The 25,493-nt window shown below is 57.3% G+C and overlaps 8 protein-coding genes across 8 annotated transcripts; 3 read left to right on the forward strand and 5 right to left on the reverse strand.

The window, feature by feature from the left end:
• Positions 1-1,642: 1,642 nt before the first annotated feature.
• Positions 1,643-1,864, reverse strand: E0L32_000108 (uncharacterized protein; the record flags this gene model as incomplete). Its single annotated transcript, XM_031133428.1, has 1 exon — positions 1,643-1,864. The coding sequence occupies one exon, from the start codon at positions 1,862-1,864 to the stop codon at positions 1,643-1,645; it is 222 nt and encodes a 73-aa protein (XP_030997485.1).
• Positions 1,865-5,158: 3,294 nt separating this feature from the next.
• On the forward strand, positions 5,159-6,253 carry E0L32_000109 (uncharacterized protein; the record flags this gene model as incomplete). The annotated part of the gene is made up of 1 exon (XM_031133539.1): positions 5,159-6,253. The coding sequence occupies one exon, from the start codon at positions 5,159-5,161 to the stop codon at positions 6,251-6,253; it is 1,095 nt and encodes a 364-aa protein (XP_030997486.1).
• Positions 6,254-7,522: 1,269 nt separating this feature from the next.
• Positions 7,523-8,966, reverse strand: E0L32_000110 (uncharacterized protein; the record flags this gene model as incomplete). Its single annotated transcript, XM_031133650.1, has 5 exons — positions 7,523-8,226; positions 8,282-8,435; positions 8,493-8,544; positions 8,598-8,638; positions 8,712-8,966. The coding sequence occupies 5 exons, from the start codon at positions 8,964-8,966 to the stop codon at positions 7,523-7,525; spliced, it is 1,206 nt and encodes a 401-aa protein (XP_030997487.1).
• Positions 8,967-9,102: 136 nt separating this feature from the next.
• Positions 9,103-10,506, reverse strand: E0L32_000111 (uncharacterized protein; the record flags this gene model as incomplete). Its single annotated transcript, XM_031133761.1, has 3 exons — positions 9,103-9,284; positions 9,399-9,661; positions 9,731-10,506. 3 exons carry the CDS (start codon positions 10,504-10,506, stop codon positions 9,103-9,105), a joined length of 1,221 nt encoding a protein of 406 aa, XP_030997488.1.
• A 1,298-nt stretch (positions 10,507-11,804) lies between these two features.
• Positions 11,805-12,729, reverse strand: E0L32_000112 (uncharacterized protein; the record flags this gene model as incomplete). Its single annotated transcript, XM_031133872.1, has 2 exons — positions 11,805-12,207; positions 12,296-12,729. The coding sequence occupies 2 exons, from the start codon at positions 12,727-12,729 to the stop codon at positions 11,805-11,807; spliced, it is 837 nt and encodes a 278-aa protein (XP_030997489.1).
• Positions 12,730-15,700: 2,971 nt separating this feature from the next.
• E0L32_000113 (uncharacterized protein) lies at positions 15,701-17,556 on the forward strand (the record flags this gene model as incomplete). Its single annotated transcript, XM_031133982.1, has 2 exons — positions 15,701-16,149; positions 16,509-17,556. The coding sequence occupies 2 exons, from the start codon at positions 15,701-15,703 to the stop codon at positions 17,554-17,556; spliced, it is 1,497 nt and encodes a 498-aa protein (XP_030997490.1).
• A 677-nt stretch (positions 17,557-18,233) lies between these two features.
• On the forward strand, positions 18,234-20,087 carry E0L32_000114 (uncharacterized protein; the record flags this gene model as incomplete). Its single annotated transcript, XM_031134092.1, has 2 exons — positions 18,234-18,360; positions 18,454-20,087. The coding sequence occupies 2 exons, from the start codon at positions 18,234-18,236 to the stop codon at positions 20,085-20,087; spliced, it is 1,761 nt and encodes a 586-aa protein (XP_030997491.1).
• A 1,337-nt stretch (positions 20,088-21,424) lies between these two features.
• Positions 21,425-22,506, reverse strand: E0L32_000115 (uncharacterized protein; the record flags this gene model as incomplete). The annotated part of the gene is made up of 3 exons (XM_031134203.1): positions 21,425-21,666; positions 21,733-22,357; positions 22,411-22,506. 3 exons carry the CDS (start codon positions 22,504-22,506, stop codon positions 21,425-21,427), a joined length of 963 nt encoding a protein of 320 aa, XP_030997492.1.
• Positions 22,507-25,493: the final 2,987 nt, after the last annotated feature.

Genomic DNA, 25,493 nt, shown 5'->3' on the forward strand with positions numbered 1-25,493 from the left:
CCCCCCCCTTTTCTTTTCTGCTTTTCCCTTCCTCAATGTTTTGTGGTTGATATGTGTGTGTGTGTTTTGCGATGTGACTGACGTTTTGTGTGCGATGGGGAACAGTGCCTTTGTCAACGGGGCGACCATCAGGCTGGACGGCGGCATCTCGCTGATGGCAAAGATGTGAGCTGGGGCTGTGGTCAGGGCGATGTGTGTGTGTATGTAGATTGTGGGTTCGTCTCGCCGGGTGTGACTCTTCCAATCTGATGAAGGTCTTAAAAAAACAAGTTTAAAGGGCTATGGCCTCGAGATGTCAGTGAGACCTGGCGTAGACCAGCCAGCATGCTGCAGCGTTAGGGATCCGGTTTCATGGAGCCAGGATTGTCCTAGATTCGTCTATCAGATGCGTTCGTACACTCTCAATCTCAATTATCCCAGAAGGATCAGAGATTGACAGAGAATCCCCATCATCATCATCATGTCAGAGACTTCCTTGCGTCCAACTACTCTCAGTAACGAGTGTGATGAGTATGCACTGTGGTCGTCCGCACAAGGCTCTCGAGCCTTCTCAGTACGATCGATTTGAGCAATCTCCCATCTCCCATTACTCCATAAACACATCCCCAGGGGGCATACAGACGCGAGTAACGATCATGTGGTTGTATTACTATTTATCCTCCTTGCCGCGTCAAGCACCGCACAGCCCTTCAAGAAAAACGACCCAGTCTATCGTGACGTTCCGAGTTCTTTGCAATCTGCCTCCACCCCCGCCCGCCCTGTATTCGTACACATATAAAAAGAAAGAGGATAGGAAAAGGAAAAAGAGACAAAAAAAAAGGACTCGAGGTTCTAGCAAATTGAAGGAACCCGGGTATATATGAGATAGCAAATGAGAGCCAGCAAGATATATATGAACAATGAAAATGTGGATGATGGGGAAAAAAAAAAAAAAAAGGACCATAGAACTCCATCGCGCTTGCCGAGATCAAACCATGCAAATGAGTCTTCTTGTGTCAAGACGAAAATCAAGTCGAAAACATCACGCCCGAAGCCTCCGCGACTGTGAACAAACCGAACCGTCTCCGAAACCTCTCGTCGCCTTCGACACACCCACCATCTTCAAGTTCCCGTCCGACCGACCGGTGCAGGCCCGACTCGGGGGTTCCACATCGCCACTCTCGAATTTCCGAACGGTGTCCTTTCACGTCGCTCCGACAATGGGAAAAAAAAACGCATTGCGAAAAGAGAGGACCCTGCAGCAAATTCGCATTTGCATGGGCTCCTCCTCCCCGAATCTCCACTTGCCGAGATCCTAGCCTCTGGCGAGTTGCGCGCTCTGGGTATCGATTTCCTCCTCCCCGAGGCCGTCAAGGTCGAGACCGACGATAAAAAAACTGACGAGAAAACATAGTCTATCCTCGTGAAACCATTTTTTCGGACTTGTTTGGTGCGATCCCTTTTTCTAGGAAAGAGAAACAAAAAAAAAAGTGGCGGCTTTTGTCGTAGGCAAATGTGTGTCATCCGAGGGAGTGGGCATTATGGCGCCATCGTGGACTGTCGGCAAGGCCCCATAGAGCCGCAAGAAAAGAAAAAAGTGGAAATCTCTCCAGCCTCTTTTTCCTTTTTGGAGCGAGCGATGATGAATGTCGGGCGAGGGAAATCAAGACAGGCCGACGCTCTCAAAGTCGCGCATCATGACGGCCATCTGCGCCCGCTTGGCGGCCTCGGCGACGAGGGTGAAGTCCTTGAGGAAGGCGTCGGTCGAGGGCGACGACATGGCCGCGGGCGGGGGCGGCGCCATCTTGTTGGCGGGCGACGTGCGAGCCGAGGTCGTTGCCGCCGAGGTCTGATGGGTTCGTGGGGAAGAGATGGGAGCGTCCATTGTGTGTGTGTGTGTGTGTGTGTGTGTGAAGAGTTGATGTCTCGCGATGGACAAAGTGAAGAGGAGAGAGAGCGTGCGAGAGCGACAGCGAGAGAGAGGAAGAGACAGAGAGAAATCGAGGTGTGGTTGTCGTTGGTTGTTGGTCTTCGGATTGGGGACCAGCGAGACGAATGAATGCCAATGCCGATGCCGATGCAGATGCGGAGGCGCTTATGTGTGAAACGAAGCGAGGTCGGTATTAGATAAGAGACTAAGTGTGTCGAGACGGTAGATCTGGTCTCTTTTCTTTCTTCCAAGCAGTCTGTTTTGTCCGTCGACGACCGAGACAAGCATGCGGCGCGGTGGCTCAAGAGGGCGGCGATCCGGCTAAAGAGCGACTCCGAAGGCAATATGTCTGATTGATTGCGATGTCTGCCTAGCCTCTCGAGATAGATAGAACGTGGGCGCGCGGGAGGATGTCGGGCGGTGTGGTGTATTTATCGGGCTGCGTCCAGTTGATTGACTGCTGGCTTGCTTGCTTGCTTGCTTGCTTTGCTTCTGATGGGATGGTGATGATGATGGTGGGAAGAAGGCAAGAAAGGAAGAAAAGCCAGGTTTGCAGCAGAGCCGATCGGGGTTGGATGTTGGATTGGGAGGAGAGGGAGGAGAGGGAGGAGGGGAGTGAGACAGAGTGATCAGACAATGTGGAGAGATTGAGTTTTGGATGTCTGGCATATATCTGGGTTGCCAGCGTGCCTGTCTTTGGGCCGGACCTCGGACACTCGCGTGGTGGTGGTGGTGGGTGGTGGATTATATGTAGGATGACTTCAAGAGAGCCCAAGGCCAAGGTGGGGAGGGGGGATTATTAGGTAGGTAGACCGTCGGTTACGGTTCCTTTACGGTTGCAGAGATGGGCAATAAGGCTGGCTCGCCGGCCGGTGGTGATGTCGAGTGGGGGTCGCTATCTGAGGCCTGAGGGGGGGGGGGAGGGTGACAGCGAGGTATGTCCGGCCGATGATTGCACCGTAAACTAGCACCCTCGGTCGCGCTTTGATTACACTGTCGGCCTCCTCGTATCACTTTTGTGTGTGTTTTCCCGTGGGGCGAGCGGTGAGTGAAGTGGATGGACTGATGATGACGACGATGGCGATGATGGAATGAAAGAATGCAAGAAGAGAAGGCCAGGAGGGGAGGAGGAGAAAACAAGGAACAATAGGCAGGGCAGGGCAGGGCAGGGCAGGCAGAATCACAAGCACGGCAAGGATGGGCCAGTCAGTTCAGGGACAGTGAGACCCGAGGCCATCGCTGGTCTGGTGAATGGGCAATTGGCTGCCGATCGAGGCAAGGCTGGCACTGCTGCTCCGTCCGTACCTTAACTTATTAAGATCTGGCTCGTCGCCTTGCCCAGCATTTCCCAGCACTTCCAGCACACCCCCAGCTCCTCGTCCTTCGGGTTATTATTTTTCGATGCCCAGCCCAACCTTGGAAGTCATGACGAAAAGCCACAGATAGGGTGCGTCCGGGAACCTCGAGGGTACATGCGCCCGGCAACTCGGGAGAGGGCGCCGGGAGGAGGACGACCGGACCAGAGAGAAGGAAGAGGAGCCATCAGTCTCCGCGAGTCAAGTACAGGCCAGGTACCTCGGGATCTCAGCACTTGCGCACGCCCTACTCCTGCTTGTGGTAAGAATTGTGCTGCTAGCGCGCATTGGCGGATCTGTCCCATGGGATGATGGGGGATGCCAACTGGGATGCCAACTGGGGATGCCGTGGGCCTTGTCTGCTTGTCTACCCTGTCTCCCCCACACTCACTCTCTTCACCACCACAGCACGGCAGCACCGCCAGCAAACATCCGACAGACACCACCACTACCACCAAGCCCCAGCCAGCTTCACTGTTCAACACCAGCCAGTCCAGTCCAGTCGCAACAATCCCGAGGCGATCGGCTGCCGGTCGTGCGAACCCTTTCGGGCGGATTGCTCTGTGATTTGACGACTTGCTTCTGGGCTCCCCTCTCTCTGTCTCTCTCTCTCCGCTCTCTCCGCTCTCTATCTCTCTCCAGAATGATCGTCACGCTGGTTCCAACTCGTATGGGGATCACACAAGTGCATGCGCATTGCTCGCCTCGCGCCTCATCGACAGAGTCTCCCCATCCACCCATCCACCCATCCACCCATCCACCCATCCATCCAGCTCAGGCACAGGCGATAAGCTTTCCGCGCGCCAACGTGGCCGGATGGGGTGCCTGTGCTCCTGCAACAGGGCGCCAGGGGAAACACACACCCGACACAAATGCAGAGCCTCGTAATCGCATACCTACTTGTACTTGTACACACCGAGATGGCTGGGGTACTCCGTAGTGGTTGATTCTCCGTCGAGCGGAAAAGGGAAATAGGTACCTATCAGACCCCCCATTGAAAACGGCGCCATTGCTGGCGTGCTCTTCATCGACCACGGAACATTTCGGATTCTGGAATTGATTGGCCCACTCAAGGCCTCAAGGGCCCCAAGTCAGCAACAAGTGGAGGCTCTCCAGAGTCTCCACAGGTCCCCTAAAACTGCTGGACATCCAGACCGTCCCAGCTTGGCAACCCGTCTGGTTGCCGTCTCTCCCCGTTCGCAAACGGCTTCTCCGTGGTGGTCGAGTCAACAGACAGCCGACCGACACCCGCCCGACCGGGGGGGGGGGAAAGCCCTTGGACGGGAGAGACTATCCATCAGAGAAGAATCGCCTGCGCCTGTTTTCTGCAATTTGCTTGTGATGCAGGACCGACTCCCCAATATCCCATGTGTAGATACGGGAAGTGACATGGGCGGACACAAGTGCTCACCGTATCATCTGGGTCAAGGGATGGTGCAATATAATTGGCGCGCGTGCTGCTGACCGTATTGTACAATTTATCCTGCGATTTGAACCGGGTCTGTGCACACAAGACTAGAGCCAGGCGAGGAGGGCCGATAAGATACGGCGGAGAAAATCAACAACACTCCAGTCGCAACGCTGACGGGACCACATGTCGGAGCCCATCACCGCCGTCCGCCTCATTCGGCCAAATTGCCTCTTGTCACCCATCACATGCCAAGGGCAGGTGTGTTGAGAGCCCAGCATCAATCTCGTTGCGGTGTGAGAGAGAGAGAGAGAGATAGGGCCAACCGCGGGCCTCTTGTCGCATCAGCTTGCGAACAAGGGGGGGAGGACCAAGCTCTCTGGCAGCAGTACACCAAGAGAGCTCCCCGGTAGCTTAGCTACCTACCAGTCTACCTCAGCTTTACCGATAAACCACCTCTTACACACACACACACACCGACACACAATGACCTCGGCACCGCCCCGGACACCCCCCTCCTCCGCAGGGAAGGGCTACTCCATGCTCCCGCCCGTGCCCGCCCCGCTCCAGCGCCTCTTCGACCTCTTCCCGCTCCGGACCCTCCCCGCCAACGCCCTCCCCGCCGCCGCCAGTCTGTCCTTCTTCTCCTCCTGCTCCTCCCCCTCCCCCGACGAGGGCCCGGCCCTCTTCGTCTTCACCACCGACGACGCCGCCCGCCGCGGCGCGCCCAGCTTCAACCCCTCCTGCCTGAAGTGGCAGACCTACCTGCGCGCGCGCCGCGTCCCGCACCGCACCGTGCCCTCGACCAACCACGCCTCCCCCTCGGGCGCCCTGCCCTTCCTGCTCGTCGCCCCGGCGCCGGAGGCGGGCGCGGGTCCCAAGTCTTCTCCCTCCGCACAGCAGCAGCAGCAGCAGCAGCCAAAGTACATCGCCGCCTCGGCCCTGCCAGCCTACATCGCCAGCCACGCGCCCGCCGCGCCCACAACAGCAGCAGCAGCAGCAGCAGACCAGCCGGCCCAGGACCCCCGAGCCGCCCTGTACGCGGCCCTGCTCGAGACCGCCGTCCGGCCGGCCTACCTCCACGCGCTGTACATCGTCACCGCCAACACCCCGCTCATGCAGGACCTCTACGTCAACCCGTCCACCCGCTCCCGGCCCGTCCGCGCCTCCCTGTCCCGCCAGCTGCGCCGCGCCGCCGAGGCCGAGGTCCGCCGCGCCGTCGTCGCGGCGTCGGGCGGCCGCAGCCCCCTCGACGCCGAGGACCCGGCCAGGCTGCTGGCCGAGGCGCGCGCGGCCTTTGCCGCCCTGGCGGAGCTGTTGTCCGCCAACAGTCGCACCGCGAGCGAGGAGCAGCAGCAGGAGCAGCAACAGCAACAGCGAAAAGAAACATTCTTCTTCGGCGGCGACGGCCAGGGCGGGCCGGGCCTGTTCGACGCCTCCGTCTTCGCCTACACGCACCTCCTCCTGGGCGGCGAGCTCGCCTGGGCCGACCGCTCGCTGGCGCAGGCGGCCGAGGAGTTCCCCGCGCTGGTGGAGCACAGGCGGCGGGTGTACGAGGCGTGCTGGGGGCGGTCCGCGTGATGCTTACTTACTTTCTGAAGAAGAGGGTGGGGAGGGGGGCGAGTTTTTTTGGGGGAGAGAAGGAGGGGAAAAAAGCATAGAGATGCAAAAAAGATAATATGAAAGGCCCCGGGGGAGGGGGGCCCTGTTCAGACTTGAGACGCAGCAAGTCCTCCCCGAGCGTGTGTATAATGTCCCAAGAGGAGAACCACCGAATGTACGAATAGCAAGCCATAGATGAGCATAAACGCAACCAGCTGGGCATCTCGGCTCCGGAAGATCGCCCAGACTGGCATGGTCCTGATGCTTCGAGCATCAGAGCCACTGTAAAACACATACAAAATACAGATGAAACATCAAGAACACAACCATGGCCATCTCATGTCTTTTGAACTGAAATGATCTTGTTCTATTCCCGCTGACCTGAAGGCTAACCTATCTTAACAAATGTATTTTTTTGTTTTTGCTATTCTGTCTGTACCGCTGCGCTGCGCTGCGCTGCGCTGAGTCGAGTCGGGTCGAGTTGAGTCAAGCCATCCGGACGGCAACACCACCGCCCTTTGTATAGAACGCAGAAAGAGTTACCACCACAGAGAAAGAACCCCCAATGTATCATCAGACTGCGCTCCAGAGACCCCATTTGTAAACACCCCATTTTCCACATTTGGACGTTTTGCTTGACAAACTTATAGACAAGCCTTCAGAGAGACCCGGCGGGTGGGAATATGAACGTCTTCTGCCTCCAAATTAGGGTAGTCCGGCCGTTCCAGATCTATGGACAGCTCCTTGTTCCCCCGCGAATACGTCGGCGGAAGACAAGTGATAAAAGCCGATCTTCGTGCTCAATGATGGAGAAGAGATGTGCCGGGAAACTCTCACAGAAAACACACGAGAACAAGGAAAGGAAAGACAACTCAAGACTAGATTGCGTCCAGTGCGGGTCGAGGGGGGTTGGGAAAGCTAGCACCAATAACGCCAGACATTGTCGGTGAATGGTCGATCCAGTCGGAAGGGATTGTGCAAAACAGAACCACGAATCAACAAGGGACAAGAACCACACCTCTTGAATGAAACCAACAACGTATTACCCCAGTCCAAGGCAGGAAGAGGTGTGAAAAAAGGCACACCCCTGCCCAGCTAGCAGAGACGGGCTTTCGAAGAGCGTCAAAGACCATAGCCAGAACACCAGCCGATGATGATGAGGAAACAAAACGATATGTAACAGACCGAGGACAAAGTAGAAAAGACCAGAGCTATAAAACACCTTAGGAAGCAGCTCATAGAGCAGCCTCAAAACGGCTGCGAAGCAGGAATCTGGCCCAGCACGTCCCGCAGCGTGACAAACGTGCCCGGGCCGCCGTCCTGCCTCAGGTCCTCGAGCAACACCGTCGTCTGCGCCATGACCGTCTCGAGCGCCGCCCGCGACGACAGGCCCAGCGACTGCAGGATGGCCGAGTTGAGATCCTCGGCCACGGTCGCGCGGCCCTTGCGGTCCAGCAGGTACGCCACCTCCTGCTGGCCCAGCGGGTTGGCGTACGCCATGAGCGAGAAGATCTCGTCCAGCGCCTTGCGAACCTCCGGCCGCGGGTCACTCCCGAACTCGGCGTGCAGCTTCTGTCCGTACTCGAGCGCCGCCATCTGCTGCTCCATCGCGCTGCTCTGGTGCTTCTGCTCGTGCTGTTGTCCGTGCATAGCCGCGTCGTCGTCATCGTCCTCATCATCGTCCTCGTCCTCATCTCCTTGCTCTTGCTCCTCGCTGTCAATATCCATGGCAAGGTTGTGATGGTGGCCGTTGCTCTTGACACCGGCGGAGCCAACAACACCCTTGCTGCCCGTCATGGTGAGCTCGGCCTCCCGGCGGATCATCTCGATGAACTTTCGACACCGGAGCCGGAAGTGCACTTGCTCATTGTTCTCAAGGACTCGGGGGTAGAACTTCTGGGTCAATTGAAGAGCCCAGTCAATGTCTCCTTCCAGGATAGCTCTCCGGATGCCTACACGTCTATTAGTTCGCCTGTCGGAATGGAGTGGGCAAAATAGGAAGCTCACGTTGTCTGTTGTTCGCATTCTCGTCATCTGCGATGCTGATGCCCTTGATCTCGGCGTCCTGGTCCGGGCTCAGAGCCTGCTTCTCTTGTTGGATCTCCTCGGCAAAAGCCCGAGCCGTTTCTACATAGCCATCATGCTGGAGGAATTGCAGAACCTGTGAATGGTATCAGCCACTGGCTCCAAATGACAGCATCCATGTCGAGAGTCATACCAATTGCTGGACAAGCTCGGTCTCGCTCAGAGGTGGCGCGAGGCTTGCGGTACTGCTCGGGTCAGCCGATACTTCTAGATCTCCCTCAACTGGAGGCGGGCTTACCTTGTTGCCTTGATCTTCTCGACGATGACTTTCCTCTCAAGCTATAATCACAGTTAGTACTCAAGTACTGGCCGGCGAAAGAAACAAGAAGAAAGAACATGCGGTGCGGCACACTGGACCCCACTCGAGCAATGCGAACATGGCTGCATCTTGAAGGAAACGCTGACGAGATTCAAGGTGTATGTGGCGGAGGTAGTTTTTGAAAGCACCTCTGGCGAAACAATGTGAACCGATATCAACGAGCTGTTCGCGTGCGTGTGTGCTTGCGAACCGCATCATGGCCGCCATTTCATCGATATCACCAGACACCATAACCTCGCTCATGACCTCGTTGAATACGCCTGGGACACCCCTGCGTGATGCAGCCATGGTTGAGAATAATCACGAATGAGGTGTGAAGATGGTACAACCGTGAAGTGGTGCGTGAATGAGTGGGATACAAAGAATGGAGTGACGTGCAGAGTGACGTGCAAAGTGACGTGCAAAGTGATGTGTAAAGTGACGCCTAAAGTGATATGTGAATGAGTATGATATAAAGAATGGCTTGACTTGCCTTCATCACACGATCAATGTCAAACACAAAGGGAGTCTGGCCAAAATTGACCCGGATATGCTCCCCAGACTTTTTGAGACCCACGGTGGGAAAGAGCTTCAAGCTCGAGCCCTTGACATCGCGGAAAGCAACACCTACAATAGAGACACAGTAGTCAGCATGCTATCTATTACTTGTGATAGTAGTTTTTCGTTAGACTCTTGATAAGGGTACTTGTTGTGCCTGCCCGTTGGTGATCAAAACCTTACCTAGATGCTGCCCATTCTTGGTGTAGAAGGCGGTACCAGTCCTAAAGTTGACGCCGCAGCCGATGACATCGCCGGCAGTGAACGTCGGGCCGTAGTGCTTGCCTACATTCTGCGACGCGAAGACATTACCATCGTCGCCGTGGTAGCCCCACGAGTTAGGTTCCCATCCAGGTGCTCGTGTCAGTGTGACCGATCCGTCCATGAAGCCGATACCGATAGTAGTCCTAGACCAGACGGCGACAGTCAGTAACCTGTGTATATGACTGTGTGTTTACGTAGATTGATTGATGTGAGCAAAAAGGACAAAGGACCCAAAAAAAAAAAAACCATACTCGTTGGACTTCTTCAATATTGTAACCTCAAAGTAGTACAGACCGCATTGCGGCGGCATGTAGTGGTTCGCCCGGATGGCGTACGCCTCGTGGTCCCGGTCGCTCGAGCTCCGGCTCCCGGTGTACTTGATCTCCAGGCCGTCGGACAGCACCTCGAGGCTCGGGTGCTTGTCAAAGTGGTTCCACCTCGTCGGCAGGGCCGCCACGCCCTCCTGCTCCTCGAACGGGGGCGGCTTCTCGACGACCTCGAAGGCCATGCCCCTGTGCGTGGCCGGCGCCAGTTTGCTGCCGTGCAGGCTGAGGCTGCTCCCGCTGCTCGCCAGCCCGCCAGCCTGCTGCGCGTCCCTCTGTGCCGATAGCCTCTTCTTATGGACCTCCTCTAGTTTCTGTGCGTACGCCGAGTCCTGCAGGTAGGATGGCGTGAAGAACGTGTTGTTGTTGGCGGTCATGCTAAAGAGGCCGTCCGAAGGGTGCCCGCGCATCAGAGGCTCAAACGCCCTCGAGTAGGAGGGCAGCTGTGGATACCTCATCATCCATGGTGTCGGGGGACCGCCGTTTTGTTCTGCCCCGTCCCGCGCGTCCGCAGTGTAGGCGTCGTGGGCCTGGCCGTCGGCACCGTCCTGGACGGGGTTGAGGAGGTGGGAGAAGGGGCCCGGGGCTTCGTAGCTGATGGCTCCCGAGGCGACAAAGGCATATGAGCGACCCCGGCTGAACCACGGGAGGGCACTGGGGTCTGTCTGGATGTTCGGCGAGCCGGGTTGATGCGGATTCGCCATGGTGAGGGGTCGTGTTGGGGGCTGGTTCGGTGATTAGGTTTGGGGTTGGGGGGAGGCTGATAGCGGGATGACAGGTTGCCCTGATCCAAGTCCCGGGGCAGAGTGAGAGCTGCCCGGGACGTTGCAAGGCGGATTGCAGGACTGATTTCTCGCGTCTAGAATTGTCGAGTGCGTTATCGTCGAGCTATCGGGGAGGCGGGATGGGGGGGAGGGGGGATGTCGGTTCAGAGCTCTCGGGCCCTCTGCGAAGTCGCCCTGGTTATATCATAGATAGATGCTCACATGCCATCCGATGGACGATAATCTAGCCAACTGATAGGAGGTCGAGGTGGACGTGCAGTAGTCAATAGCCACAATCACTGGCAGTCGAGGGCTCCTTGGCGAGATTTTGCTGCTCGCCCGGTGAGAAGACAGAGAGGAGGGAGTCCGGCCTTGTGCTCTTGGAGGTTGTCGCGGCTTGAGGTTGCCGTCCGTCAAGGTTGGGAAGGGAAGATGGGGCAGCGACACAGACGGACAGCCGCCGTCATTCAGTGGAGCCTAGGGGGTTTGCATTTGGTGGCTACCGATTAGAGTTAGGGAGAGTGGACCGCTGAAGCCGCCCACCCAGCGACCCTGTGACCACCTGCGCCTGAGCCAACACTCTCGTCTGTTTGGGCGAACCAGCCCTGGATCATGGATGGCGACATCCCAACCCCAACCACCCGGGAGGACACTCTCGAAACACCTTGGTTTCCTGACCATTTTGCCATTATCGTGGTAGATTGCCTCATGAGAACACGCATGATGAGCTAGTGTCTACTATGTGAGTATTCAAAGACAAGTGTGGACGTCTCTGGCAACAAGATCCACCCTCGCATGTGAGCTCGAGAGCGTATGGGAAGCCAGCTTCATCATTGTCATGTACTTTTTGACAAGAAAAGTCTCACTCAAAACATGCCAGCTTGAGACTGGCAATAAGCTCTATTTTCTTCTTTTGTGCCATGCCGCAAAAGCAATGTTTCAAAACAAAATTCATCTCGCAGAGTACACCCATGAAAGTGGAGCGTGAATGCCCTCCCTCACAAGAGGCATCTAACAATCTGCGATGCCGTCCGTAACGCCTGCTATGCCAACCAAGTGCAGAGAATCGAACCTCTACGCGCCCAAATCGCAACTCCGTTTTCCGATACCCATGTAGCCGGACACCTGTCATCGGCACAGTAGCCCCCTCGATCCGAACGCCATCCCAAATATTCATAACAAAAGACAACATGCGTGTCGATATACAACATCAGTCCCAGCCAGTGATGGCTGTCTCCCTAAGAGGCGGCAGGAATAGCAATAGGTGCGGGAGAGCTTGCAGGGATGCTGGGAGGAGCACTCTGCATCTCGACATCACCGCCGCTGTTGCTGGGGTCGCTCTTGACTTGGTCGTTCTCCTTGTTTTCTTTGTTGCTGCCCTCAGCCGAGGCCGAAGCCGACTCCTCAACGGCTGGCTCCTCGGGGGTGGGCTTGGGAGGTGCAGTCCAGCGGGGAATCTCCCAGATGACACCGGTGAAGCTCTTGAGGGTGAAGTTGCCCTTGGCCCATTTACGGCAAGGCTTGCCAGAGCGGTCGAGGGCGCGGAGGCCGGCGTTGATAGCACCCTGGTTGGCCTTGGGGCCGAGCTTGTGGGAGGCACCGAGGCCACCCGAACGATTGGGGTCGATGGTGCCGTCGTCACTGTGTTGCTTGTGTTAGTCGCAGGCGTTTGAGATGGTTTCGGAATGTCGGACGCGTGGCGCGCAGCAGGGGGGGGTGAAAGACTTACAGTCGTTGCTTCTTCTTGGGGCCAGGCTTGCCTCGAACCTTAGCCAGAGGATCACTGCTTCCGTTGGCTCCGGCGGCCGATCGCTTGACGCCCTTCTTCTTGGGACCCTCAACCGGAGGGCCCATTGTTGATGAAGGGGCGGGCGTGCCACCTGCAGCCGGGGTGTTGGGTGTAGAGTCGGAGGCATTGTCGGCATTGGAGGGTGCAGTAGCCTGGAGCGTTGCGCTGGTGGCCGGCGAGTCCTTAGCCGGCGACTCCTCTTTGGTAGAGGGATCGGGCGTCGACTCAAACAGTGCCTTGAGCCTCTTGGCAGGCACCTTGAGCGTGACGACGAGTGATGACTGCGATGAGCTGTCTTCGATTTTGTCTACTCTGTCCTGCTTGTCCGACTTGCGGCGGTCCTTGGGACCGGCATTCTTGCTGGAGGGAGCCATCGTGTAGATGGTCGGGTGCGAAAATGTGCAGTTCGGTGGCTTCGTCAAACGGGAGGGCGCAGAGGGCTGGTGTTTTGTGTTGCAGGAGCTCGGTGATAATAATAGAAGAGGTTTGGAGAAAATCGACGGCTGCGGTGGAATTTGGTCTCCTTTGTAATCACGAGTCGCTGTTCTTGGCTACCATTTAATGTCTGACGGTGCCCTTGTTTTTTGGAGATCTGGCTGACTATTGTTCTTTTGCACGAAGGGGGTGACCAATGATCCACTTGGCCCGGCAGCGTGCGTGAAGGGCGACGGGTTGAAAATCGAGCGGCAGTGGAAGAGACAAGTCCGACTCAGGATGATCGGGCTAGGTGGTGGTGAGGACGGGTGGTGCGTGGGTGCGTTTTGGAGATCCAGTGGGAGTCGGGTGGACACACGCCAGCCTGTGTCTATTTGTATTTGCGAGTGCGCTACCTGGGGCGGTGGTGATGCGGCAGTAGCCGGGCGTGGGAAGCAAAAGTGGTGATGGTGGTGGTGATGGCTGGCGGATGATGGGGATGATGGGGATGATGGGGAGGATGGCAGGAAGGGAGGATGGGATGGAAAGGCGAAGGGGGGGATTCCATTTTATTGTGATTGGGAGTGGGAGGCATTCTGGTAAAAGTTTGGGGCCGTGGTCTTGCGACGAGTGCGGCCATGGCGAAGAGGCGGCCAGGCGTGACAACCTAGGAGAATGGCAGATTCGCTCACAATGCTGGGCTGGAGTATGTGTTCAGTCTTCACCGCGCGCGCTGCTCCCTCACAAGCGAAGGGCCGTGCTGCGGGTTTGATTTTTCTTGGGGTTGGTCTTATTGGCCGCTGCCTCAGGCCAGGAGATCTCCACGGGCACATGCCAGAAACTGATCCGTGCAGGGCCTCTCATCCAATCACAGCGAGTCCTCTCCCTGTGTCAGGTCCACCCGAAATGGGCTAGACCAAGGACGGCCCCCCTGCTTCGCAACTTCCTTTTGATGCCGTGCTCCAACAACCCAGCCTAGAAGGGCTTCATCTCCAAAAGCTGAGCATCCACAGCGCAAGAGTCAGCAATGTGTTGCCCCAAAACCGGTGCCTGAATCTGCGATGGCGCTGCTCTTCACTGCCTCCAATCCTCCGCTGCGTCGCCAGAGCTTCCATCATCCATGTCTTTGGTTTGGACATTGCCGTCCATTCTCTGTCTCCTATCAATAATAACGTTGCACTCCAAGACAATACCCAGTCTCACATCCAAGTCTCGTGGGAACAAGAACCTGGTGACCAAGAATGGCCGCAAATGGCCAACTCGGCGACTAAAAAGCTCGCCACAACATCTCCGCAGCCAGCATTGAACCCGAATTCCCGCACTCCCGGGTCATCTCGATAAGCAGCACAAAAAAAGGCTCAGCGGCTTCGTCGGGAACCACACATTACGAGGGGCGTCATTCAAACCCAGTAGCGCAAATACTTGCTCATTCACGATACCTATGACGATCCCACAAATGTCAATTGATGAGGACCACTAACCATCGCCAAACCTTGTCATCGGCAACAACGTGCTCCTGGACCCATATTCATTTAGCTTTTGGTCACCAACCTCGGGCGGTGCCCCTTTCCTTCGCCGACCTGACGGGTCATTATGTGCGGCCATCAGACTTTCAGTGCATGCCGAAACTAGTCCACCAGCAAGTCAGTAAGCTCGGATTCAACCTCGTTATAACACGCTTATGTTACACTTGATGGGAAGCAGAGAAACCGATCGATGAATTATGCCTCTGACATCCACCCATTGAACTTTATATCTCAAAGTATTCACGATATTACTCAAGAGCCGTAGATGCATCGGAACACAATGTAGCGCACCATTTTAGGCCTGCAACGTCTTTTGACAGCTCGAACGACCGAGGAACCTTGGAATAGGAAGCGTCAGACATCAGATATCACTACTAAACATCAGATTCGAGAGAGAAATATGTCAGCCGCTGTCAAGCCCGTCCGTTGCTGTTCAAGCTGTGAGCGCACACTGCGGTTGTCTTTTCCACAGTCTCTTCAGTCGCTAACGGGTCGCACCAGTCACGTTTGTCAGTGCCAACAGCGATGTACAGTCCGAAACCCTGCGCAAGGGCGACCAGTGCATCTGTTTGTCTGCTCCTCGGACCTCCTGCCAATCCTGCTTCTCTTCCCCTTTGTGGCCGTCGCTTGTCCAAGTGGACAGAAGGCCTGGCCCATGAGCTCCGGGTTCCGGTCACGAGTATTGTCACGTGACCCGGCGCCGGGGCCGACCCAGAGGCCGGCACAATTCCGGCCATGCCCTCCATCGGTTTCGACCGGACGCAGAAAAAGCGGGGCCCAGGAATCCATTACTCAATGCCAAAACCACCACAACACCGTCACGGGTGCCACCCAAGCGCGAGTGAAATCACCCCAATAAGTCATCGCCACCACCGTCTCCGGTCGGCTCAGACGACTACCGAGATCAGAACGCCGGTTCGGGGCTGTGAGGAGCGGTCCTTCGCCCATATTCGATCCTTTCAAGTGAACATGGCTCTCTTGTGTTGTCCGAACCGGGGCCAACCCAGCTGACTGGCGGTGTTAGTGACACGCGATAGGCGACGCCGTGAACCGCTCGGCGTTGTGGTTGAGCATCGCGGAGATATCGATCGTTTTGGGTCCCTTGGCCTTCACCAGTCGGGTGCGAGATACACATCATCCCTGGAATTTCCCCTCTTTCGCGCAAGACCAACGCAGTTTAGTGAGATAGGGGGAGGGTTTTCTCGCTGGGTCCTGTGGCCGGAATCGTTCCGGCCACGATGTATATTAACGACGCTCGCGTCCCGACCAAAAATGAGAAAACTCAAGACTGAATCCAACTGCCCAAGCCTGTTCCCCTTATCAGCGCCCTTGGCCCACAACACGTATTTTCTTTGCCTTGCCTCTTGGTAAACACGTCCTTGCCCCTTACACTTACACACACATAATGGGTTCTCTTGGTGACCGTCCCACCTTTGAGGTGCTGGACGACGCCCGCCCGGACGACACGTCCCTGCCCGCCTTCATGGTCTCCAAGACCAGGGGCTTCCTGCCGCGGGCGGACCCCATCGTCGAGCTGCCGGCGGAGTTCCGGGCCCTCGAGTCCCTCCTCACGCGCATGCCCATCAAGAGGCTCGACGGCGAGCCGGGCCTCCTGGCCGCGGGCGAGCTCGGGGACGCCCTGGCCAGGGAGCTGCCCGACCTCACCGACGCCATGGACCTCTACAAGGACAACCTGCCGCTGATGAACGCCCTCTACCGCGACTACTCCTTCCTGGCGTCGGCCTACCTGCTCGAGCCGTGCCACCTGCGGTTCCTGCGCGGCGAGGACTACGGCCTGGGCCGCCAGACCCTGCCTCGCAACATCTCCCGTCCCATTGCCCGCTGTGCCGAGCTGTAAGTCCCTTTTTTTTTTTCGTCTCTTCGTCTCTTCATCTCTTCGTCTCTTCGTCTCCTCGTCTTGGCCTCCCTTACCCTATACTTTCAAAGGTAATGGCCTGTCCTATACAAAGTATGACTATCCCTTGAGTGTCGTGACCGCAGTCCCAGTCTGTTGTCCAGTCATACAACAGATCACTCAAAGCGAGAGGGTTAGCGTGCCTACCTAAAGCCGTAGGCAGTTTGTGGTCACGACACTCAAGAGGATAGGTCAAATAGTCATCACCACCATCACCCTTTCTTCTCCCCCCTTTCTTCCCTTCCCCTTCCCCATGTTAGTAGCCACAGACTCATCTCTTTGCTTCCCAATCATCCAGGACCGGCTTCCTCCCCTTCATGGAGTACGCCGGCAGCTACGCGCTGTACAACTACCGCCTCGAGGACCCCTCCCAGGGCCTGCAGTACGACAACCTCCGCCTCATCCGGGCCTTTGAGCTCGGCCTGGACCCCACGTCGTCCGAGGCCGGCTTCGTGCTGGTGCACGTCGACATGGTCAAGAACTCCGGGCCCCTCGTCGCGGGGACCTGCGCCTGCCTCGAGGCGGCCGCCAACAACAACAACAAGGCAGGAGGAGGAGGCCTCGCGGGCGCCGACAAGCGCCGGGCCTTCAACGCCGGGCTCGCGGGCATCCTGTCGTCGCTGCAGGGCATCAACGCCACCATGGAGACCATGTGGATGAAGTCCAAGCCGCGCGGGTACCACAGCTTCCGCACCTTCATCTTCGGCATCACCTCGCAGAGCATGTTCCCCCGCGGGGTGGTCTACGAGGGCCTGTACGGCGACGAGCCGCAGCAGTTCCGCGGCGAGTCGGGCGCCAACGACTCGATGATCCCCATGATGGACAACTTCCTGCAGGTGCCCATGCCCGACACGCCGCTGACCGAGATCCTCAAGGACTTCCGCAAGTACCGGCCCAGCAACCACCGCGAGTTCCTCGTGCACGTGCGCGACGAGTCGCTGGCCGTCGACGCCAAGGCCTACGCGCTGGGGCTCGGGCGGCACGCGCTGTCGGCGTCGGCGCCGGGCGACGAGGCAGAGAGGCAGCTGCTGAAGGAGTCGCGCGCGCTGTGGATCCAGATCATCGACCAGGTGCGCGACTTCCGGTGGCGGCACTGGTGCTTCGGCAAGGAGTACATCCTCAAGATGACGTCGCACCCGACGGCGACGGGCGGCAGCCCCATCGTGACGTGGCTGCCGAACCAGCTGTCGGCGGTGCTGGCCGAGATGGTCAACGTGCACCGGGCCATGGGCGAGCCGGACCTCGGGGACAAGGTGGCGGGCATCCTGGAGCACGCGGCGCGGCAGAAGGAGACGCTGGCCAAGGAGGTGGAGAAGTACTGCCAGGAGCGCGGCGTGAGCAAGTGAGGGAGTGGGCGAGTGAGAGTGAGAGTGAGAAGATGGAATGAGAATGAATCTATGATGTTTATAGATAGTCTACGACCTAACTAGTTAGATTAGTTGGATGGTGTTCTTCGTTCCGTCTTCTTTCATCAGGGCTGCGATGCAAGCATCAACAACTTTAGCAAAGGCAAACATGAAAAAAAAAAAGAATACTCTGCCTTTCTAAGCATCCCTTTCTTAGCATCTGGAGCATAAAGTGCGATTCCACACCTTTGAACACTGTAGCTGATCCCTACCAGGCAAGGATCTCCTCCCCTCTCGTCAGTTAATAAGGGTTGTACGTGTAAAAAGTGCCGGTCAGCTTATCAATTTACAGTGGGTTTAAGCTTCCCTCGCCCCCACCCGTTCCCCGCGCCGTCCGCCGGAGCCAGCGAATGGTGCCGCCCAGCTCGGACGCTGAACTGCCTGATTCGGCAAGGGTTCTGCTCCGCTCCAGTTGACTCGAAGCCCCCCATTCAAGGCATTTGGTTCAGTCAATCAATCAACCAGGCAGAAACGGCACAACTTGTCTCTTTTGATTTCTTTGCAATCTCTGGACACCGACATATGCATCAGAGACTGCCAGTCGTATTCTCCCTGACCATATATTACTTACCATACTCAATAGGCTGCGGCACATCGGGCACCAGATAACCTCCAATATGCCCGTCACAGAAGAGGACTGGCAGGAGCTGTCTCAGGACCTCCCCGACGCCGCCGACCCCGTCATCACCAAATACCTCCAAGGCCGAGACGCCCTCATCGCCGAGGAGAAGAAGCAACGCAGCGGTGAGTGAGGACCTCCATAAGACAAGCTTCTCCACCACCCCCCCCCTCATGCATAGACACCAGACTAACAGGACCACCACCTCCCGCGACAAGATGCCAACTTCAGAAAGGCCCTCTCCCCCATCGCCCGCAAGGCCTGCGCCGTCGTCGCCCGCATCCGCGACGAGGAGAAGCGCGCCATCTGGAACCCCTCGCTCGAGGAGGCCCTCGCCAGCACGGCCGGCACCACCGGCGCCTGCCTGCACCCGGGCATGATGTTCACCCACGCCAAGGGCCTCATGGAGCGCACCCGCCTCTGGCGCATCGTGCGCCGCATGCCCAAGGGCGCCCTGCTCCACGCCCACTGCGACGCCATGGTCCAGTTCGACTACCTCTTCGACGTGCTGCTCTCGACGCCGGGCATGCACATCCTCTCGCCCGACGCGCACTTCGCCGACGGCGAGGCCCGCCGGCGGGGCGTCGTGCAGTTCTGCTTCCGCGAGCGCGACCACGTCGACGACTGCCCCAGCATCTGGACGCCCGACTACGTCCCCGGCACGCCCCTCCTCCTCACCAAGATGGCTGACGAGTTCCCCGAGGAAGGCGGTGAGGGCGGCGGCGGCGGCGGGCGCAAGGGCTTCCTCGCCTGGCTCAAGACGCGCGTGACCATCTCCCAGACCGACTCGGTCGAGCAGCACCACGGCGTCGACCACATCTGGCGCAAGTTCATGAACTGCTTCCTCTGCCTGGGGACCATCATCCACTACGAGCCCATCTGGCGCGCCTTCCTGCAGCGCCTCATGGCCGACCTGCACGACGACGGCGTCAGCTGGGCCGAGGTCCGCTTCACCTGGGCCCTCAACTACTGCCGCGCCGGGGTGGAGAAGCCCGAGCCCGACCACCGCCACATGGTCATCGCCTTCCAGGAGGAGGTCGCCAAGTTCAAGGCCGAGCACCCGGGCTTCTGGGGCGCGCGGCTCATCTGGACCGCCATCCGCCGGCTCGACACGCGCGCCATCGTCGAGGACATGGACCACTGCATCACCATCAAGATGGAGTTCCCCGAGGCCGTGGCCGGCTACGACCTCGTCGGGCAGGAGGACCTGGGCCGGCCCCTGCGCGACCTCCTCCCGGAGCTCTTCTGGTTCCGCAAGCAGTGCGCCGCCGAAGGGGTCGAGCTGCCCTTCTTCTTCCACGCGGGCGAGTGCCTCGGCGACGGCGACGCCACCGACTCCAACCTCTTCGACGCCGTCCTCCTCGGCACCCGCCGCATCGGCCACGGCTTCAGCCTCTACAAGCACCCCCTGCTCGTCGACCTCGTCCGCGACAGGCGCATCCTCGTCGAGTCGTGCCCCATCAGCAACGAGGTCCTGCGCCTCTGCGGCAGCATCCTGTCCCACCCGCTCCCCGCCCTGCTGGCCCGCGGCGTCCCCTGCGCCGTCAGCAACGACGACCCGGCCATCCTGGGCCAGGACGCCGCCGGCATGACCCACGACTTCTGGCAGGCGCTGCAGGGCTGGGAGAACCTCGGCCTCGCCGGGCTGGGCTCCCTGGCCGAGAACAGCGTCCGCTGGGCTGCCTTTGAGGACCAGACCGCCGACGAGTGGTCGCGCGACATCCGCGAGGCGAGCCTGGGCTCTGGCACCAAGGCGCAGCGCCTCAAGCAGTGGGGGGTCGAGTGGGAGAAGTTTTGCCTGTGGATCGTCGACGAATACGGCGAACAGTATCTCGATGGCGACGAGGAGTAGAGACCGGAGTGTGTGTAGGAGGAGCGGCGAGGGTACGGGCGTGGCAGTGAGATCGGGGTGGGAATTTGGATAAGAGTGCGCACAGCTGCTGCAGTGGCTGCAAAGGAGGAGGGGGGAACACCAACAACAAAATGATATGTGGAAACAAATACGGATTGAAACGAGAAAGCATTTGTGTCCCTTTCTTGCCACTTGAAAGGGTGTGGCAAACACGAGAAACGGGAAATCTCGACACTGAACGAGGGACGCTATCTTCAACATACACAGGGGCAACACTCAGGTCATTCATCATGAGCATGTAACGGAAACAGGCGTTGGGTCATCTATTTACTTTACGACGAAGTCATGCAGATCGCCCGGAACCACGCACTACATTCATGGCTTTTCAACCAAGAGTTGGATGAGGCGAAACAGTGGGGGATTCAACATGATCTGGCGAATGCATTTCTGGTCAGGTATCATGCCATCTTGAACACGCCGCGGGAAGCGTATACGGGCAGAGTTTGAGATTGGGGGTTCAACAGAACGATCCATTAGAGCCGGGGGAGGAGAGGACAGCAAGGTTTGTAGACCTCGACGGTCGCAAGGCATATACTATGTTCACGCAAATGATGCTCACAGCTATTCAAGAACGTGACGATCCTCAGAGACAGACAGATGTGTTTGCTGTACAACGCCCTGAGCCACTGCATGACTAAGAGCCCGACTCGAAGCTTACTCGGATCCCTGGCAGCAGAAGGATTTAAATGACCGATACACGACCCCTTGCAGACATCCACAATGTCACTTTGGTCAAGGGTACATGCATCTGTGACATGTCATCCGGAGCCCTGGAGATACAGCCAGGATTTCATAGGTCAATTGGGCGTTTTCCGCGCGTAGCGTTTAATGTTTGGCGGACCAGCCAGGCACAGCCTCAATCCTAGCACGATTATCATTGGGGGCGAAAGCGCCGTGTAGCGACCCGAATAGGAAGTTCATTGGGTTTTCAGAAACATCAATTGTCTGCCAAGATATGTTTTGTGGATACGGCAACACCGACCTTGCGGTTCTGGATTCTAGAGAGGAGAGTTGACTGGGGAAGAGCTGGGGGTTGACACCGAGGTGCCAAAATAGACAACAACTACCACCGAGAGAGCGATTTGACAAAGTGAAGCCACTTGGAAAAGGCAGAACAAGTCTGAACGAAGCGGTCAGGACCGGGTTTGCTTTCCAAATCTGGAAAAGTTTGATAAAAACAACAGACAAGAAAGAGAAGGAAGGATTCGCGAGGCCGAAAATCAGCCTTAAGAAAGCCCCTCAGCTCGGCGGTATTAGACATGTCCGGGGCACAATTTCTACTCCTCTGCCGGCCCCCAGTTCTGCTCGAGCCATCGCCGGAACGTCAAGGGTTGCACATTGACAGCGCTGCTGCGGTTCACCGCCGTGTTGAGGTTGGTGTCGCGCATGTTGTACCGCCCTTGAGCTGTGGCCTGCAGTCTCTGGAAGTACATCCATCGGGCGTAGTCGCCAGCCTGCTCGTAGTAGTTCAGGTGCGACTCAATGTTGCCGTAAGGGTGGGAGACGAGGGTGAATGGCACTAGATGAAGTTAGGTACAATGTTAAAAGACGAAGTGAATAGTTTCTATGAAAGGGTATGAAGTACCTCGCCGGACGTCTTTGCAGGCCTGGACGATCTCGCGGGGAGTAAGGTTATCTCCCCGCATCCGGTATTCCTGTGGCCAGTTGGAAAGACCAAGCTCGATAGCAGCTGCCATGAACCGGGCCAGATCATAGACCGAGGTCATAGAGACATGTGCAGAGCGCCCCGATGCATTGGTGTCGACAATCTCGGCAGAAGCCAAGCCGATATCGACAAGATAGTCACCTTGGGCCGGAGTGCCACCAGGCTGGGAGTGGCCGATATTGAAGCTGGCCAGGCCGCCGTAGGCAAAGCGTTCCATGAAGACGCCACAGGAGAAGACGGTGTATTGCATCTTGTGCGTCTTGGACTGGGCCCAACGGCGAAGGAGATCCAAGACATTACTGGTTCCTCGGTCGAGGGTGTCGTTACCGTCCGGACGATGAGCGAGGTCTCCTTCAAACTCGGATGGAACGAAAGTGCGGACGCGAGCTCGACGAGCTCCGTCAATCAAATTGAGCTGCTCGTTGCCTCCGATAGTGGAAATAAGCAGGTCGACCCCCTGAAGGGTGTATCGTAGGTTCTCGACGTCGCTGTAGTCCACCACGGCCACCTGGACTCCCAGGTTCTCTTGATACTCTGGATGCTCCTATGGGCCCGTCAGAGTCAGCCTTTGGGAGTTGGTGGCGTTCTGACACTTACCCGAGTGGATAGCACCAACAGGGCATGAGCTCCTTGAGATATCTGTTGGGCAAGTACGTAACCTAGCCCGCCGGCTCCGGCAATCGCGATTCTCATCATGGCTGTCTGGCTTGTCTGTTCTCACGGAAGATGCTTGAGATGTCCTGAGAGCAGAATAGACAAAGCTCCCAGACCACATACCGGATCTTTATACGTTGCGTGAAAGGCGAAACAGGCAGGTACTGTGGCAGGGCGTGATTGAGAAAGGTCATGTACCTACAGACATTTTCACCCAGATTCTTCCACGGACAAATGCGTGTCCACGGACGAATGATATGACCTGCAACGGGTGTGGTCCGGATTACCCTCCACACTCCCCGTGAGTCAAGTAAATGCCGTGCGGTCAATGGCCACGCCGGAGCAAGGCAGTTACTGAAGCAAATGAGATTTCCGCCGACGATTGGCGCGGTTCGGGGAGGAGTGGGTAGGAGAAGGGGGGAGACCTGTCACCCAGGCTGTCATTGATAGTGGAGAGAATAAGTTCAAAGGACGGTGGAGCCGGGACGACCGTCGAAGGGAAGCACAAGACATGCAACAAGATTTCGTTCACAGGAACCACAAAGGAACTTGGATGACCAGATAGGCCAAGTGGACCGGCGGTCGCCGTAACGCTCATGGCGAATCGGACCCCAGGAGACGCAGTTGGACCCCGGTAGCTTCACAGCCGCAGACCCGTGATGGAAGTTGTGTGACACCCGGCATTGCTTCAGGTGCCAGACATCTGGGCTTGCCCTCACGATCGGGTCGTGATCGTGTGCTGCAAGTCTCTGGATCCTGCATGCCTCTGACCTCACGGTACCCTCGTGCTCGCGGTTCTCTGAAAGGAACTTTGTGCATTGTGCTCCTGTGCACAATGTTGCCTAGTCGCAGCCTAAACAGACGTCGAGTCCACCGAAATGCCTGAGCCCCTGACGCAGGCTCATGCATGGGCGGGTAGGAGCACGTAGGGTCCCCAGGGGGGGAGTAGGAAGCTGTCCAGTCTGACTTCAGAACTAGAGAGTTCACTTGACCTCGCTGGGTCAGTCGATCCTGATGTCATGCCACGGATCGAGGTCAGTGACGAACCGGGCGCTGGGTGTCCATCTTCCAGCCCCGATATCAAAGTGGGTTGAACGACAGTGAATGGTCCACGTCTGGGTGCTCCTGATCTTGGTCAAAACATGGACGCCACGTGTAAAGCCTGTTCTTCATGGCGGCAAAGGGTGAGACTCAGACTGTGGGCCGCTCAGAGAGTCGAAAGACGGCATGCAGGGCGCGGAGTAGTTTTGGAAGCAGATACGTGGGCACGAGGTTGGTCGGGGCATCTCCGAACACCACAAAGCAGGCCCGTTTCCGGGCAGCGAGAAGGGCAAAGGAAGAGCTGTCACTGGACAGAAAAAGAGATTATAGCACTGAGCAACGCTCTCCCACTGGGAGACGACGACTGTCCATCACACCGAGACCAGGCTAGTCGAACCGACCGAAAAGTTGTGGACCTGTCGGGGGTCAACCTTTATCCAGAAGGTCTTGTAAGCGGTCGGGATCGCGAGGGGAGGAGAGGGATTGGCTCAGGCGGGTTCGTGCGAGCACAAGTCAAGACGGGAAGCAGTGAACTGTGTGCCCCGGGCCCAAGCCAAGGCAACCGATGCGGAGGGACGAGGCGAGCTCATTGGTGAGAATGCGGAGCAGCATATGCAGCCAGGCTCGAGCAGGCATCCCCCGTCGACAGTGTCTCAGCCCTGTGAGCACTGGAGCCTGAAATGGTGTACATGAGGCTCTAGACTTTATGGGGGATGGTGCTCGAGAAGCAGGAATTGGCTCCGTTTGGGGCGGCGGGGGGGAGCAGGAGGGGGTCGGGTACGTACATGGTGGGCAAGCACAGGTAGTCGGGAGCATGTTTGGGGGCGGAAAATGTCGAGATGTTTGACGACGAGGTGTGTGTGTGGTTGTTTACAACTAAAGAGGAGCAGACATGGTTGGTGGTGCACTGCAGCACTGGAGCACGGCCTCGAGCCGTCTCTGTTGGAAAAGCGGGAGATACAGTGGTAAGGAAGGTGGAACCCGGCCACGGGCGACAGGTAAAAGGCCCGCTCCTGCCAGACCCGAAGAAAGAATAATTAATCGAGGAGAGAGGTAGCGTTGATGTACATAAGATAATGTAAGATTTTCTAAAGAGGAGTGAGGTATATTCCCAAAAGGTCCCGGACGTGCAGGTGTACACATTTGACAAGGGCAGGGGTCGTGCCCAGTGAGAAGGCTGGGAGCCGGGGGAGGCCGCTTGACTGGGCTTGAATTGGCGCACGTAGTGCACCATCTTGGTGTGTCGATGCTCGGAACAGGAAGGTCTCCAGAAACAAAAAAAATGGGTTAGGGGCGCGTCCCAGACGGGCGGGCCCAGCGAAAAGACGTCAACCTGAAACCCGCACCTGACCTCCTGCGCATCTCGCAGCTTCGCGCACGACATCCAAGAAAAAAGTGGTGATGAGCATCATCGATAACTTGCATTGCGGTGCTTTATTTCTTCTTCTCTTCCACCCCTTGCCTCGTAAAGGCTGCGAATCAAAGCACAGCCGGCACTTGGCAAGATCTCTGGGACATTCTTCGAGTCATAGGTGCCATGGAACTATGGGGTTCGCTGACTGGCAGCGAATCCTACTTCCTGCTCGGCAAGGCAGACACCTGCGAGAGTGCCTTATCCAGGCATTCTCGCAGAACCGACTTACAGGAGGCATTGCATGGCCTCGAGACGAAAGGCCCCCATCCCTCAAACATGTGACAAGAGTGTTTGGATCATGAACGTTGCGGACTTAGTAACTAGGTACGGCGGTTCTTTTCCGGAGATGATTTCGCTTCGAGTCGACGTGGTTTTCCGGATACAACGTTCCTTCAACTCGTTTGATATCACTCTGGCCCCCAACAGGCCAAAACGTGTGTTGAAAGCAAAGAGAATTTGGCAAATCTCGTCCCGTCTACATGGTAATTCTGTTTGTTTATTTGTTTGCGTGTTTATTGTCGTTCTACCTGTCCGAACTGCAATGCCCGCCCTGGGCCTTTACCGCGCCGTT

Source organism: Thyridium curvatum (genome assembly GCF_004353045.1).
Source record: "Thyridium curvatum strain D216 chromosome Unknown NODE_1_length_1224711_cov_81.814160, whole genome shotgun sequence".
Classification (NCBI taxonomy): Eukaryota; Fungi; Ascomycota; class Sordariomycetes; order Thyridiales; family Thyridiaceae; genus Thyridium; species Thyridium curvatum.